At 40.9% G+C, this 15,530-nt stretch overlaps 2 protein-coding genes across 2 annotated transcripts; one reads left to right on the plus strand and one right to left on the minus strand.

Moving 5' to 3' along the window:
* Positions 1 to 925, plus strand: LOC5513587 (resistin). The gene is made up of 2 exons (XM_048733405.1): positions 1 to 253; positions 521 to 925. Exons 1-2 carry the CDS (start codon positions 85 to 87, stop codon positions 718 to 720), a joined length of 369 nt encoding a protein of 122 aa, XP_048589362.1. The 5' UTR covers positions 1 to 84; the 3' UTR covers positions 721 to 925.
* Positions 926 to 8,228: 7,303 nt separating this feature from the next.
* LOC5513549 (phytanoyl-CoA dioxygenase, peroxisomal) lies at positions 8,229 to 13,219 on the minus strand. The gene is made up of 5 exons (XM_001633785.3): positions 12,547 to 13,219; positions 10,066 to 10,180; positions 9,538 to 9,687; positions 8,718 to 8,852; positions 8,229 to 8,620 (listed from the first exon to the last, which is right to left on the minus strand). The coding sequence occupies exons 1-5, from the start codon at positions 13,101 to 13,103 to the stop codon at positions 8,567 to 8,569; spliced, it is 1,011 nt and encodes a 336-aa protein (XP_001633835.2). The 5' UTR covers positions 13,104 to 13,219; the 3' UTR covers positions 8,229 to 8,566.
* Between the last annotated feature and the right edge of the window lie 2,311 nt (positions 13,220 to 15,530).

Below are 15,530 nucleotides of genomic sequence, written 5' to 3' on the forward strand. Positions count from 1 at the left end.
TCTGCATACTTCGTAGGCGAAGCCCCACACAACACGACCTGCTACTGAAAACATTCCAACACACCCAGTCAAGGCGCGCTCAAGATGTCGTACAAGCTTTTGTTGCTGTTACTTCTGGGCGTAGTCACCCTCGCTCATTGCGCCCCCATGGCGGAGGAAGGCGGAGACGAGACAGCACCTGAAGAAAAGGCGGTAGAAGACGAAGAGCCTGTGTCAGATCCAAAAGCCATCGTTGGTCGTAAATGGAGAAAATGTAGTGTGAAATTTCTAGAGACAATAAGTATCAATAGTTTCTAATGAACCAACTCAATTATTCCGACAAAGCAATTATCTTTTATATCAACGCATTACCTCATTATTCCTGGAAACCTCTTCTTTTTACATTTTATTAAAAACAAAAAGGAGTTGAAATATTTAGCAGATAATTTACCATTTTCGCTCGACGAATCAAATGGTACTTCGCTGAGTTCTTTCTGCATTATATACTCGTTACTCATTGGCGTTTTTTTGCTGTCCACAGGCCGCCTTCACTGCGTCCAGCGTCTTCGCTTATTTGCTTATTATGTAAATTGTCCAAGGACCTACCTAGCAGTAAGCTGCTCGTGCGCGAATGGCTGCGGATCTTGGCACATCTTTAATGGAACTCGCTGCGTCTGCCACAGATGCAAGAAGAATGTGCTGATAAACTGGACCCGGGCCGTGTGCTGCAAGGTCGTATAACTCGTATGAGGAAGGCTACTGCAAAGAAGATAACGCCTGCCCAAACAACGAAATAACCGGACTAGCTTCGACAATTTATTCCTATTTAAAAGTTAACTGTTGTTCCGCAAAGTGCAAAACTAAGCAATACAGTGGCTAGACCAAAAAAACTAAATTGTAAAAACAAATGTTGGATCAAATAAAGAATAACTCATGAGCATTGCAACGTTGTACATAATTCATCCTCTTCGCTCCTATTTCAAAGGATTTTCAAGTAAACATTTCAAATCTATATGACAACGAGGGGTCGGGGAGAGGGGGACAACAATATATAAAAAAAATTAAGTTGTTAGGATGTGAATTTGTGGCAGTGCAATTGGGGGGTGGGAATGGGCCCTCTGCATCTACCCAGTTTATTTACCACAATCTACCTAATTCTGATATATATTACTTAATAACTAGCACTCCAAGAAAGTCACAGCAACCAATTATAAATCATAACATAAAAAAATATAAAGTCCACGGCCAGATATCAGACCTAAGCGTGTGGCAGGTTAAGCATGACTTTTCATGCATTTAATCCACAATGGAAGCTCCTCGGCTGATCTTAACAGCCAAAACCGAGCTAAAACACGCCACTTAGCGCAATTGCACCTCAAAATATATTTTATTCAGAAACTAGTGTACCTTTGCACATATCCCGTCATTTCTGTCAATTCATCTCCTTTTATTTCATGGTTTGTCAACAAGTCGCTACTACAAGATCCCTTGATGATGATGAGTTCAGAGAACAATGACATGTAGCATGAGTTTCCAGAACCTTCGCCGAAAGCTAATATCGAGATTAATTGGTATTTTATAATATTGTAAGATTGGAAACGATCCAATGCATTAGAACATGTCGTTACTGTCGTAAAAGAATAATATACAGCATCTTAAATAATGTTTTGGAATAGACCCCGCTTTAGCGTTCAAGGCCGTAACAGGTCTCCAAATATTAGGGGGGGGGGGGGGGGTGGGGGGGAGGCACAATACAGAAACATAACGAAAATATTGGGGGAGGGGGCACAGCCTTGCCTCTACTGGTAATTTCCTTATAATTTTTCAAAATATTGGGGGGGGGGGCACATGCCCCCAGTGCCCAACCCCCTGCTACGGCCCTGGCCTTATACCGGAATGGTTTTCTCCGCAGGCATCTCAAAGAGCCAGAAAAAGAAAAGAAAAAAGAATTGGGTTTCCTGTGGCAGTAAAAACTGAAGTGACAAACCGGAAGCGCTGCTATTCCCTCTCTACTTCTCCTTAGTCTCTCTCCTCCGCAATTTCGCCACAGGTAACCCATTCTTTCCGTCCTTTTCATTATGGGTTGCCTGCAGAGGAGGCTAATACCGGAACTCATTTCACGGGCTGGAGCTTTAAGATTATTGCGTATAAGTATGGCCGATAATGGCACTGTGCGTAGTGCCTTTGCTTGAAATAATGTGAACTCTTGTCCTTTATCCCAACATTCTCATCAAGTTCATGTAGTTTTGATATATTATTCCATACCGTTGCACAAGGTCTTTTACATTTATTGTTTGGAACTTCTTTTTGGAATTTGTGCTTAGTCACCCCGGTCTGATATTGCGAAATGCATTTTTTTCATTTAATGAGTTTCTATTTTAGATGTTATTTTGATGCTTTTTAATTACGATTTAAATGTTGTTTTGATAGCTATGATGAGTGTCTGTTTAAGATGTTGTTTAATGCTATTTTAAATGAATCAACCAGCAAAAGGATTAGGTTGTAGGGTTAGGAATATAAAGGCTTGCTCGCCTACCCTCTGCATACTTCTTACGCGAAGCCCCACACAACACGACCTGCTACTGAAAACATTCACACCCAGTCAAGGCGCGCTCAAGATGTCGTACAAGCTATTTTTGCTGTTACTTCTGGGCGTAGTCGCCCACGCTCATTGCGCCCCCATGGCGGAGGAAAACGAAGACGAGACAGCACTTGAAGAAACAGCGGTAGAAGACGAAGAGCCTGTGTCAGATCCTGGTACTTCAAATATCTATTTAATTGTATTGTTATACCAGGAGAGAGCTGCTCGAGATTTGCGAAGAAAATTTTATCTTGAAACGCCTATTGACCTTATGTTAGTCTACTCTCTTGACAGATGGAAATTAGGAGGTAGTTTAGTTTCATCTCTCGCCTCACCAGTCCAATGGGAAATTTTCAAGGACCCTATTAGGCTTGGTAACCTAGTAATCAAGGGCTGTTATAAACACTCTAAAAACGTTCTTTGTTATTTTACTGCTGCAGTTTTGACTGATGATGATGACCTCCCAGTTCATCTTGTAAGTACCTATGTAGTAGGTATATTTCTGCTCCTTTAAAGTGACCTTTTCAGTCGCACCTTTGTAATTATTTTTATTTAATAAAGGAATGGTCCACTCTGGCAGCTAGAGTAGCACTCGACTGCGCCTCGTGCGACTCTTACGCTACCATCGTGCTTTCTAAACTATGCGCGTGCCTCCAGAACTGGATATACGCACGCTAGGTATGGACCATTGCTTTGGGTATTCCTTGGTGTTACATAGCAAAGAGCGAAAATTTAATTTCCGAAAAAGTGATTACATAATCATCGTGCGTGCGCAGACACACGTGCTCAACACACTGGAAAAATCATATGACAATCCAAAAGCACGGGAAACCTACTACTACTGAGTAGAAAATGGAAAGAACAGTCTTTAAAAAGTTTCTACAGCAATTTTTCCAAACCAAGATTGCTACAGCTTTTACGGGGTTACACTTGCAGTTCGATTTCAGTGATCACTTTTTGTTGTCAGCAATGATTTTTTTCTTTTATGGTATATCTCTATGGTATATATCCATATATATATCCATTTCTTGTTCATAGAAAATTAGCCAATCAGAGAGCGTGTTAGAATGTAGCTATGTTATAATATTGGAAGGCATATAATGCGTTAAAACCTCGGAAAAAACATCTAAATACAAAGATTAATACCTTATTTAGCAAATTCAATAAAAAATAACGCCTTGGCTTCTCCTAACCAGCCGATGGAAATGGATGCTTCTTCGCGGTTGGTACTCTGCTAGGGTGACAAGATGGCGGCTGGCAGAGGCTGTTGAAGTCTTTCATTACTATTACGCCCTGAGACGCCTGTAAATTATAGGCGCAACTCCAAAACGTCGGAAATGCAAACTAAACATCACCAGACCCGGATACTCATGGATTCATCCAAGGCATAGACGACCTTCAAAAGCGCATCTAAGCAATGTAATAGAATTGACGCTTTTGTCAAAATATCAACCTTAATTTCTGACCAATTCGTAAACAAATGCTTAAACTTAGAAACATTTCTTACAAAAAAAGACACAAAATTCCGAACTACAAATAGAGACAAGCAAACACAGATCAAGTCACAAATAGATACCTTTATTGCGCTCTGTCAGGTCCCATTTTACAGCAATTAGTCACCATAATCAATGCTAGAACCTCCATTAGAAGCGAGTCACCATGTTTAGCCAATTTTGCATGCCACGCATGCCACTGCATCATGGGAGTTTTGGAAACACCTTGACAGATAGGCGGGCAATCTCCTCCCCCAGAATCATAAAAGTTTTTTTTATAAGTCTCTTTGCCCCAAAGCCAAACATTTCCAGGTCCAAGGAACCCAGAATAAGCCAGAAAACAATTTTTGAGTAAGGTTGGGTAGCAAAGATGGCCCACATTGGAGAGTATGAGGCCATTCACCAGAAAATTCCTTTCTCACTTGGTGAAGCCCAGACAAGGAATTATCCCGCTGAATCAACCTCAGCGTGCAAACATCCATAAGCACAGCATTAATTATGCCCAAATAGACTTTATGATGTCCTGAGGCACTCTCCAGATGTGAAAAAGCTGTAATTTTTAAGCAAATTACAAGCGAAACTGTTGTAAGCAACAGGCTGTAGCAGTGCCGTCGCTAAAAAGAAAAGGCACCGCAGTGCATTGTTGGAAACTTCAAGGCACACCGTCTTGGGTCAGCGGTAGCTTAGCTTAACTCGTAGTGTTGGACTTGAAAGAGGGGGGATGTACAGGACCCGAAATGATCCCAGGACCCGAAACGATCCCAGGACCCGAAACGATCCCCAAAAGTTCCCCAACTGATCCGGACCTGAAACGATCCCCAAGAGTCCCCGAAATGAACCCCAAGGAATCACAGTAATGGACAACTAAAGGAATGTGTAAGGATTGGCTTTCAGTTTTTAAAGCATATGAAACATTTAGCTTTGTTTGTGTTATTAAAAGGAAATTTACCTTAAAACTATAGTATTAAGATTTTAATATACGACTGCGGGGGGAAAACAGTGGTCGAGTCAGAAATTGGGGTCAACTAACAATTCTTTGTGATAGTAATTTGAAGAACCCGGCGTGGATAAATCATTTTTACACAACAAGCATAGAAGAAAGTCTTTACAGATAGGACACGCTGCTTTTCATAGGAATCAAAATGTTTTAAAGTTATTTTTTGGCATGTTTGTTTTCGGTGAATGAAAGACCTATAATATCATGAGATCATGCCGAGGTGTACGCACGACTACATGAGGAAATTCAAAACTCACATAATATTGCTTCCAACAAAAGCCACATCCTCTCAATATTTTGCATCGGTAGTAGAAGGGTTGTTCGAGTGTATAACTCAGTGTGCTTTTGTCATTCCATCTTCTCGACCAAACCGGCTGCCTAAATGTGTCCGTAAATACTCGCTCGTGTGAACAAGGATTTCGTGGTGAAATACATGTTTGGTTTACGAATGAATATTAATTTTTAGGGGTGATGTTTACCGGAAATAAGATTTAGAGTGTCAGAGTCATGTGTCGGAACCGCAAAATGTTTAGAGTGTGATGGAAGGTCAAAAATTTGGTTGATCTGAGCAAAGCTGTGCTATGTTTATATATGCTGTATTTCCGTAGCAATTAAAAGTTGTGTATTTGTTTTAGACTCTGTTTATGGGTTTAACGCCTGGCAATGTAATAAATAGAAGTATTGTGTTGGAATATAATATTTTTAAGTCACGTTGTTTAGAAATCGAGTCGCTGTTAACCCTTAATTATGCTTCAAGAATTGCAATTATTTATTCTGCTTTCCCTTTGTCCATTACCGCAATTCCTTGGGGTTGATTTCGGGGACTCCTCGGTATCGTCTCGTGTCCGAGGATCAGTTGGAGTACTTTTGGGGATCATTTCGGGCCCTGGGATCTCTTCGGGTCCTGGGATCATTTCGGGTCCTGTACAGGGAGGTTTCTGTTTTCAGTCTGTTTTCTGTCAATTTTGCTCAAAAGTACTCAGGAGTGAAAGAGTTAACTACCTTATTTACACTTAATTTTCGCGACGTCAAAATTTCGCGATTTTGAGATGGCTATATTTCCGCGATTTTACTATTTTCGTAAAAACCAGATCACTTTATTTTCGGGATAATAAAATCAAGCAAAACAAATGGAATTAAAAAGTGCTGTAATCATCAAAACTAAAACAATTTGTAACAAAAGATGCGTGGGTTATATTTAGTTTCATAAAAATTTATAATATAAGTCCAAGTCAACCCCTTACCGTACTATATGAAGGGTTACTATTACTTATAGACAAGGTGTTTCCATAAAGCTTATTAAACGGCCAATATTACCCCAAAGAATTCTTGTGTACTTACTTAATTTCCGCGACACTAAATTGTCACGAAATTAAAGTGACGCGAAAATTAAGTGTAAAAAGGTATGTTACGCCGACTTATCATTTTGCCATTGTCTTTCCCAGCCGCTGCATCCTTTTTGGTGGACGATTAGAGGTAAAGCCGACCTACTCAGCAGCATTCACGCATATGAAGGGGACTCTGCTACAAAACACAATTTTAATGGGGTCTAAGTTAAGCAAGAAAACATAAGAAAAGGCAGTTCGAAACGAAAAGGACGTGCTTCAAAGTTAGCTGTCAAGTAAACCCTTTAAGGCACTCTTTCTCGCATTTTAATCGTAAAAGACCCATGATAAGATATGATTTCTGATGGTATATTTTGAATATTGGAAAATATACTAATCACAAATCATGCATTATTTGCATGTATGCAAGCAAGGCTGATTTAGATGACTTGAATTCCACAGTGAATCCAGTGCTTTTAGTTTATTATTGGAATCTGGGACCTGTTACTACCCTGTAGTAACCTTCAAATTTTACCTTTACTTTTCTCACTTTGTTTACAGGTCGCCTCTATTGTATCCAGCGCGTTCGCAAAGGAGTCATAGCGAGATGCCCAGCAGGTTTCCTTGCAGTTAGCTGCTCCTGTTCGAATGGCTGTGGATCATGGTACATCTTTGGGGGAGGAAACTGCCTCTGCTACAATTATTGCGGGGCAAAGTGGGCACGGGCAGTGTGCTGTAAGGTTGTATGATCCCGAAAGGCTACTATGGAGAAGACTTCTGCGAACAACATGATGACCCGACACAGAACGATAACGTTTCCTGGTGATTGTTAAAATATGGTCTAAAGTTAAAGAGAACTTCAGTGTCTTGTAAAAGTACATGGTTAAAACTGTGTTATTTATCGGATTTGAAATAATAAACAGCGAACATTATAAAAGTTGTCATCCTTGTGTTACGTTACTTGTGAATTTCGTCATACACTTTTTAGGGGGAGGGGCGTTTCTAAGCTGGGCTTTGCCACAAACCGACCTTTTTCAGGTTTTCCTGTGTTGGCCTGAAGGCGGAATATAAGCGGTCTCCCATCTAGTGTAAAGTGAGAAGCCTTGAGCTATGCTGGTTCTGGTTTGATCTAAGATATATTGCCTACGGTTGCATCCCCCCCCCCCCCCTCGATGACTTCTCGAGCCTGCAGGAGAGGCAAACATTTGAAATGCTCGAAAAATCGAAGGAATACATGGAAAGATGATTTATGACAAAAGTATAGCACTAATGTAATGAAATCAGTCTAAACAAAGTTTTTACTTGTTGGCTGTACCCGCTAGATTCTTGACGAGTTTGTGCATATTGTCGCACAAACTTTTAGAAAGCCCGTACCCAGGTGGGGTGCAGGGGGTGCCAAAGTACCCCTCACAACGGCCGAAGGTCCACTTTCGGTTCCCAATTGTCGTGCTATTTGTAGACAAAACTATAAAGCATAAGCTAGATTACTCTGGTATGTAGCCAAATCCGACAATAAACGTCCCGTAAAGATACTGCTGCAAAAAATCCCTTTTTGTTCTTTCGGGGGTGGTCAGATTATTATCAGAGAACTCATCTCCTCCCCCCCCCGGAAAAATTAGGTCCACTTTCTCAGATTTCGCACCTGGGTACGGGCCTGATTAGTTAGACCTCAAACTGTTTATTGAATTGGCCATATACTAAGTTGTATGTGTTCTTTTGATCATAGGCAAAGGAATCAGCAAGCATTGACAAATAACACTGAATTCAGCTTCTCGAAGAAAATTGAACGCCTCTGCCTTATTCTACATGCCTTCCTGTGAAGCAAAAAGAGAGATGGAGACAAGACGCGTGCATATTTTAAAGCTTCATTTTATTTCCAACGCTAAGTCATAAAATATTAATAGAATATTAACAGCAAAAATAAAATCATCTCATGCATGAGCCCGATGTTTCCCAATTAAGAAATAAGGAATCGCAGCTTGACACAGAAAGCATAAATATTTATGATATCTTAATATGAAACACTTTATTGAACGCTCATAGATCTAGACTTTACATATTCACCCTGCTACCAAATACTTCTATTTTTTCTACATGGAATTATAAATTATAAGATTGGATTGTAAATCAACAGCAAGAGGTACCAGTCCTTGACAGATTATGCTATTGTCAGAGTGTGTTGTTATTCCATTTATAAAGTTCCTTCTTCACCTTGAACCAGCCGGCGCCGAAATTTCCAAATATCCTACAAAAACAACAACAACAATAGTATATTAAAAATCATTATGATTAAATCTGCTCAACTTTAGGTGGGAATTTACAATTTGGTGACATTACAGTACCTGGAATGTTAAGCTGACATCTGGGCCGAGCTTTTTTTTGGCCACACCCACCACCTCCTCAGCAATCTCTTCTTGGACAGTCCCCTTCACGTCGATGTAGTAACAGTTACTGCTGGCATAGTGGCATGAGATGGCCTGCATACAAAGAAACCATTGTTAACTGCATTGCCCTGCATTGGCCACCAATGCACACTTCATGGATACAGTGAGCTTGCCCCTCTACACCGTCAAACAGTCCGGTGGCGCAGCCTGGGTGGCGCAGCCTGGGTGGGGCAGTTGAGAGAGAGTCACTCTATGGTGCCTGTGCCTTACGCAGTTGGCTTCTGTGTTCGAATCCGGGTTTGAACGTGAGTTGAGTTAGTTGGTTCTCACCAGGGCTCTCCAGATTTCTTCCCTCAACATAAACTAACACTTTCAATCTAAGCTGTGTTCCATGGTCAGACAGAAGTCATATGGAGGCTGCCTGAGGCTCAACCATGGTGCATCTGTGCGCTCGGCATTCCAGGTAAGTAACTTTCCAAATTTATTCATCTTCGATCTACTATACTTTCTAGAGCCAACTAAAGCTTCACAAAAGAACACGTTCTTACATACATTAGCAGGGTGTTTTTCAACTGGTCTATTAAAAAATATAGGTCTGTCAAAGATGAAATGTGGATAAAACTCTACCCACCAACTCCCCTGTCTGCCCTAGCATCAACATTTTGGGAATTCTATTGCATGAGAAATTAAAACTCCAAAAGGGAGAACCACTTCTTTTTTCCCCTCATTGTACCCAACACTCCTGACACATGGTTTGACTCTACAGCAGAAAAATTACCTTTCGGAAGCCACTGGTCCTGTTTGCTCCTGATCCATGGATCAGTAAAGGGTGGAAGAAGACTGTGTCGCCAGCCTCCATTTCCAGGTGGACCATCGGTGCATTCTGGTCAAAGTCCCTGATGCCATGAAACATCTTGTTAACTCCTTTCTACAAACAGAACAATATAGTGAATATGTATTTTTTTTGGAAACTCAGTAAGTATTCAAGTAGATAGGAAAAGGAATAAAAAGATATTGGAAACAAATTTGTGAATTTCCAGTCTACAATGCAGGTCAGATCAGTTATAAGTAGCTGATGAAAAAAACTGTACAGGCTCCCGTTTACACAATTTGTAATATTCGAAAATACATGTTAACAATTTTCAATTATTGAGTAAGTCTTAATATCAAAATCTAAAAATAGAATGTTATCAAGTGGTAAACTATGGCATTAAAATGTTGTTATGATATGATCATTAGCATGTAAAAACATGCATGCAATTTGTGCATAACTTGTCTAAGTATAACATTCATCTGACGGCTTTACCTCCCAATCCGGGTATCTGTGCTTTAATAGCTCTGTCTTGTGTGTACCCGGAAGGACGACCAGGCAACCATTTTGGCGAGTAACCTTTTCCATGGCAGTCCAGGCACACACCATCCTATGATTTTGGGGAAGGAAAAAACAAGAGGTGGTCATACTTTTTTGCCATACATATAAAAACATTTGGTGACTACTGATTAGAGGTACTACTGAATATTAATGAGGCAATATCACAAGTTCCAGAGGATTGGCTAACAATTTAGTGGGCCAATGGAAACATAACAGCTGCAACAGCAAAGGGAGAGGCAAAGAATCTATTAGAATCTGCACATTTGCTCTTACAAAACTTCCACTAGATGCATTGCTTCCAAACATTTGAGATATTTTTCACATTTTCTGTTAAAAAAATGTCAATGAGACCGGTTGCAATGAATAGAAGCAATGTGTATCATCCTTAACAAGAATTGTCCTGGGTCTTAATAAATCGGCATTTGCAATCCACTTTTGGATCTGAAGAGCTTTCATGTTTAATGCAATAAACAAAGTGACGGTTGAGTCTAGTATTTCATTGAGTCTTGTTATACTAAATATATTGTTCGGTATATCATGAATCATAAATTTAGTCTAAAATGCCAAAAAAAAAAAACGATAGACTTTTTAGTATGTTTGTGGAGTTTCCTTTTGGCCTTCTGTTCATTCTCAGCTTGCTAGTCGCAATTCAAGGGTAAAAAAAGTTTACAACAATGAGATAAACATGTGTGACAGTTATAGTGAGCACACGCACAGTGTCTTGTGTTGAAATGCTAATTATTTAACGGTTGACCAAACTGCCCATGCAGAACTGCTGCAATTGTCCCTTTAAGGTACGCAGTTCATAGAGTTTATACAATTCTCAGGTAATGCACCATCCTCGGGGAACCAGGGCGTGGCAAGGAGGGAGTGGCGGGAAAGAAAGAGGAGGAAAAGATGCCCTGGGAATCTGGACCTCACACGTAGTAACATTTCACAACACATAAATAACAAAGCCTACTCGGTTTAGTAAACATCTCACGATCAGATTTTGCCTGGAGTCTGCGAAGGGTTGCGCAAGCAGGAAGAAACTTGGGCACAATATCCAATCATGTCTCTGCCGCTCAGCTCCATTATGAAATAGCAGGTAATATACCTTCTCCGTACAGCAGAGAATGCTCTGACATTGATAGGATCATCAAAGAGTAGACCACCGACTTCTGAATTATTTTTGTGAGCCCTGAGGTTCTTGTTAGAAATGAACGGTTTCGTGCATCATTGCAACACATATATACAGATATAGCAGAAACGTTGTAGCACTTCTAGTAATGAGGCTCATACTGTGATACATGTGATTTCTCGATTGGAATTATTTTGTACATCAAAGGTTCATTAAATAAACAGTTCAAGTAAAATTCTCAAACTTGATTCAAACCTTATATTATCTAGAACCATTAAAAAAGCCTTTCAATAGAATTTTCCTATTATTGATATGTTTATAAGCATAGTTTTACTTGTCCTTCTTGATATGTAAATTTTGAGATTGTCTTTACAGTTTCTGTAATTCAGTGGGTACTAATTGGAAAAAGGCGTTCGGTCTAGTCAGGTAACTAATTGGGTTATAAACCCTTTTTGGAAAAAAGGCTTACAGAGAGTTGCCCAGGGCGTCTATTTCCCCCTTTCTTTTCTTTTCGCACATATGTTCGCTTCCGATACCCTTCGCCCTGGGTCTACGAGGATGGTAATGCACCAACGTGCTCAGACTAATACCACAGAAGCACATACACATAAGCTGATTGGCTTAAAAAAAATTGTGATTAGAAATCAGTTGAACTAATGTAGTTATCAGCAACAGCAAATGTTTGCCTTTCCGCTTATAGAGAAGCAGCAAATAACTAAACTTTGTCTTGTTGCCAGAAATGCTGGCTAATGTTGGTGCTGATTGTACAGGGCTTTTGAGGATGAAGTAGGCAATAAAACCCTTGGGACAAAACTGCAGTCAAATGCCCTTACCCCTTGGGATGCAAACTATAGGCAACTACCCCATAACAAGTCATCTTAAATATGTAAGCCTTCATCTTTTAAAGCCAGTACATTTCAGTGAGTACATTTGTACCAATAACTATTAAGATAACAGTAAATTTAAAAAATGGAAATAATAATCATCTTCATCTGGCGTTATTTATCATTCATATTTGTTTTTGCACATTTCGTCATGCAGCTTGCCACGCGCTGACACGTGGAATTGCTTGCTACAGAAAAGATTAAGTCTCAAACCAGAAACTGACATGACCTTTGCAAAGTACATTTGTGATGTTATTCATTTGTCCCCAAGTCCCCATGGTGGGGCCAAAAACTGTCAATTCCCCCACACCCTCAGGACAGATTCTTGTTCAAAAGTGCTCTAAGCCCCCATGTAACCCCACACTTCCCCGGGACCATGGGGGTGGGAGGTTCAAATGACTAGTGCATTACCTGTTAGCTGGACGAAAGGGGAAGTAGTGTAGATCCTGGTGCAATGGGTGTCTGGAAGTCTTCGTTCCAGGATCCGGGGGTTTATTGATCAGCATAGTATGCACTGCCATTACATTCGGGCCAACAAAACACTCGACATATTTCAAAATCTCAGGCAGACTACAGTACTCAAACAAGACTTCGTCATTCTGATAATCTTGGATTTTGTTGATCGAACGTTCTCCCGGTAGGAACTCTGAATTTCGCATCGAGACATCCTTCATTACAGTCAAGCCTAGGACTTTAACTTTCCCGACGCAGATCTGACGGAACCTTTCATGATACTTGGCTAGTCGCTCCTTGTCTACTAATTTCCTCACCACGAAGAAACCATTGTGGTTGTAAAATTCCACGTCTTTTTCGGTGAGAACGTCGTTCTGTAGGACGTAGCCATTCGTGTCGTATGGGTGATAGCTGTAACTTACTTTTTGGGAGCTCGTAGGGCTCATACAAGGGTCTGTACTTGAGTAAAGATGATTAGAAACTCGCACAAGACGAGACCCTGCGCGGTCCGACATCTTCTGAGACGTCACGTGACGTGATCAACAACAACACTTGCACTTTATACACATATTTCAAATAAAGTTGCAGTCGAAGAATCTGTGTATCGTTACCCGCAGTGCTTCATGGGTTTGCTTTAAATAAGCAAATAAGAAGACAAACCGAGGTTTCAAAAGATGTAGAGTTATTTTTTGCATTCTTATGGACCTAATGCACTAAGAGCATGAAAACGAGGCTTAATTTGAAAATGTGCTTTGAATGGCGGCAATGTGACCTTCGTTCCGCGAAGTTGTTTACAGCTTTTTTCTCGGGGTTCACGCCTTTTTCGCAAGTGTATTGTCCAAATTTCTTTACAACTCAATATAACTATTTACAGTTAACAGATGTAGGTAGTAGTTTTCAAATTATTTATAGGAATGGAAAGACTTTATCGTCGTTTTATGCCAAACGTCGAGGAACGCTTCACTGCAATTGGTACTAGTGGACGACACGTTTTCCCGTTAAGGACATGGGTAAAAAAGACTGAAGCGCTTAGCTGCATATATTAGCCACTGCATAACTTCAGACTTAGACGGTGTAGCGGTGGCTAAAATATGCAGCTAGGCACTTCAGTGGTTTTCACCCATGCTTACATGCGGGCTTGTCGCGTAGTCGCAAAAGCGGGTTGATGGCAACCTTTTGTCAAACGACTGTATACACTCAGACCCACGTTGGTGTGATAACTCAGGTCCAGTCTACTTGGCGCTCGAGTACAGGTGTGCTGTAGAGCTTGTTATCGTTTTATTATCGTTTCTGATTTTCGTGGGGACGGGTCGTCAAAATGAAAACGCTTCGTATGGATGCGGATCTTTGTGAAAACGGAACAAAAAGGTTGCGTCGTTTTCAAACGAAAACGGATACAAGCGGAAAGGGTCTTAGTCAGTTTTGCTCGAAGACCCAGAGGTCTTTGCGGGCGACGTCGTCTAATCTATGATCTACGCACGGGCGATAGGTATCTTATCTGTTATTTACAAGCTTGTCCGTTATCTGGTCCACTTTTATAGTGGTGAAGGAAGTACGCGGAGTTGTCTCAATTCTCACGGAAATCTATGACGGAACTGCACAATATCGTTTTTCACTTTATAAACAGCCACTGGTACCTCCCTATTTGACGAGGATATACCCAAAACGCGTCTGAACGCTTTTCTAAAAGCTGAGCTTTGTAGAGTATAAACCAGTGGATTAAACAGAGAATTTTGAATAATTAAAAGCTGAAGGATTGGTCTGACGGAGTTGTTGCTGAAAAACCGACAAATCACTATGCTTAGGGAACTTATGATGAAGATAACAGTGACGATAAGAAACAGATAGCTCGTGTTGCTTCGTTGCATAGCTTTCCGTGGCATGCCCGAAGCACGATGTTGCTTGAGTATAGCTCGTCGGTGCCTTTGGGTGATCATTAACACTGTACCTAGGCAGTATACGCACACACAGACGCAGGCCACCCAGATGGTATTATAAATGGCTGATAACACTGGAAATGAGTCAGTTGCCGCGACAATGATAGCCCAAGCCCAAGCAAAAGCATTCACTTTGAACACTCTTTGAGTAGTGACTATCCTTGGATATTCGAAAGTGTGTTTCATAGCTAGATATCTATCAATGTTTAAAAGAACCAGCTGATACGCAGAAGAGCCAACCACTACTGTACATGATAAGGCTGCTAGCTTATTCCCACATTTCGGGGGGCTCAGACTGTCGCAATCATTATAGGGTTGACGAGAAGCCCTGTTATTAAATCTGTCAATGCGAGGCCTCCAATCATCAGATTTGACTTGCTCCGTAATGACGAAACTCTGTAAAGCGCTACAAGGACCAACAAGTTCAGTGCGACTGTAAATGGGGAGGATAAACCGTAGATAGCAGCCAGAACGTGAGATAGTTTTCGCTCTGTCCCTGGGCTCATGTGGTCTCGCCACATGTCAAATGATGAGCGCACGCACGCCACGGGGCTACCGCTCAATGATGCGTCCTCCATTGATATTTCTAACTGTAACAGGTTTAAAATAACAATCGAGTAAATCACATTATTAAGAGGGAGGGCTTGCATGATATTTTTTTTTCCAGGGTTATCCCTGCAATCTGTAATGCCGCTAACTATCTCTTTCTGCGTTTGTTTAATAAAGAACCCAGACAATGGGGGATCGAGGACCCAGGAAGCGCCTAAAACATTGAAATCAGCCTAATGAGTGCGCATTTTATCTTTTAAGATAGGAATTTGTGTCTATGGGAGTCAGATAGCCAAATATCATTAAGTCAAACTACCTCCCCCTTCGGCGAAAAGCTAGATCCGCCCCTGACACCCGACATACTCAAACCCTCGGTTCTCGATTGAACTTCCTACTAAATTCGGGCCCTACCACTCGAAACCAAATCGTTTGCGCTTGGATTTGCTTCAAACAGCA

Source organism: Nematostella vectensis, chromosome 10 (genome assembly GCF_932526225.1).
Source record: "Nematostella vectensis chromosome 10, jaNemVect1.1, whole genome shotgun sequence".
NCBI classification, from domain to species: domain Eukaryota; kingdom Metazoa; phylum Cnidaria; class Anthozoa; order Actiniaria; family Edwardsiidae; genus Nematostella; species Nematostella vectensis.

Bases quoted from the DNA above. Each gene is read 5' to 3' on its own strand.
- LOC5513587 (XM_048733405.1), top strand. From the start codon at position 85: ATGTCGTACAAGCTTTTGTTGCTGTTACTTCTGGGCGTAGTCACCCTC. The intron at 254-520 runs GTAGTGTGAAAT...TGCTGTCCACAG, and splicing joins TGGTCGTAAATGGAGAAAAT to GCCGCCTTCACTGCGTCCAG.
- LOC5513549 (XM_001633785.3), bottom strand. From the start codon at position 13,103: ATGTCGGACCGCGCAGGGTCTCGTCTTGTGCGAGTTTCTAATCATCTT. The intron at 10,181-12,546 runs GTAATGCACTAG...CCAAAATCATAG, and splicing joins CCCTTTCGTCCAGCTAACAG to GATGGTGTGTGCCTGGACTG. The intron at 9,688-10,065 runs GTAAAGCCGTCA...TTCTGTTTGTAG, and splicing joins ACAGATACCCGGATTGGGAG to AAAGGAGTTAACAAGATGTT.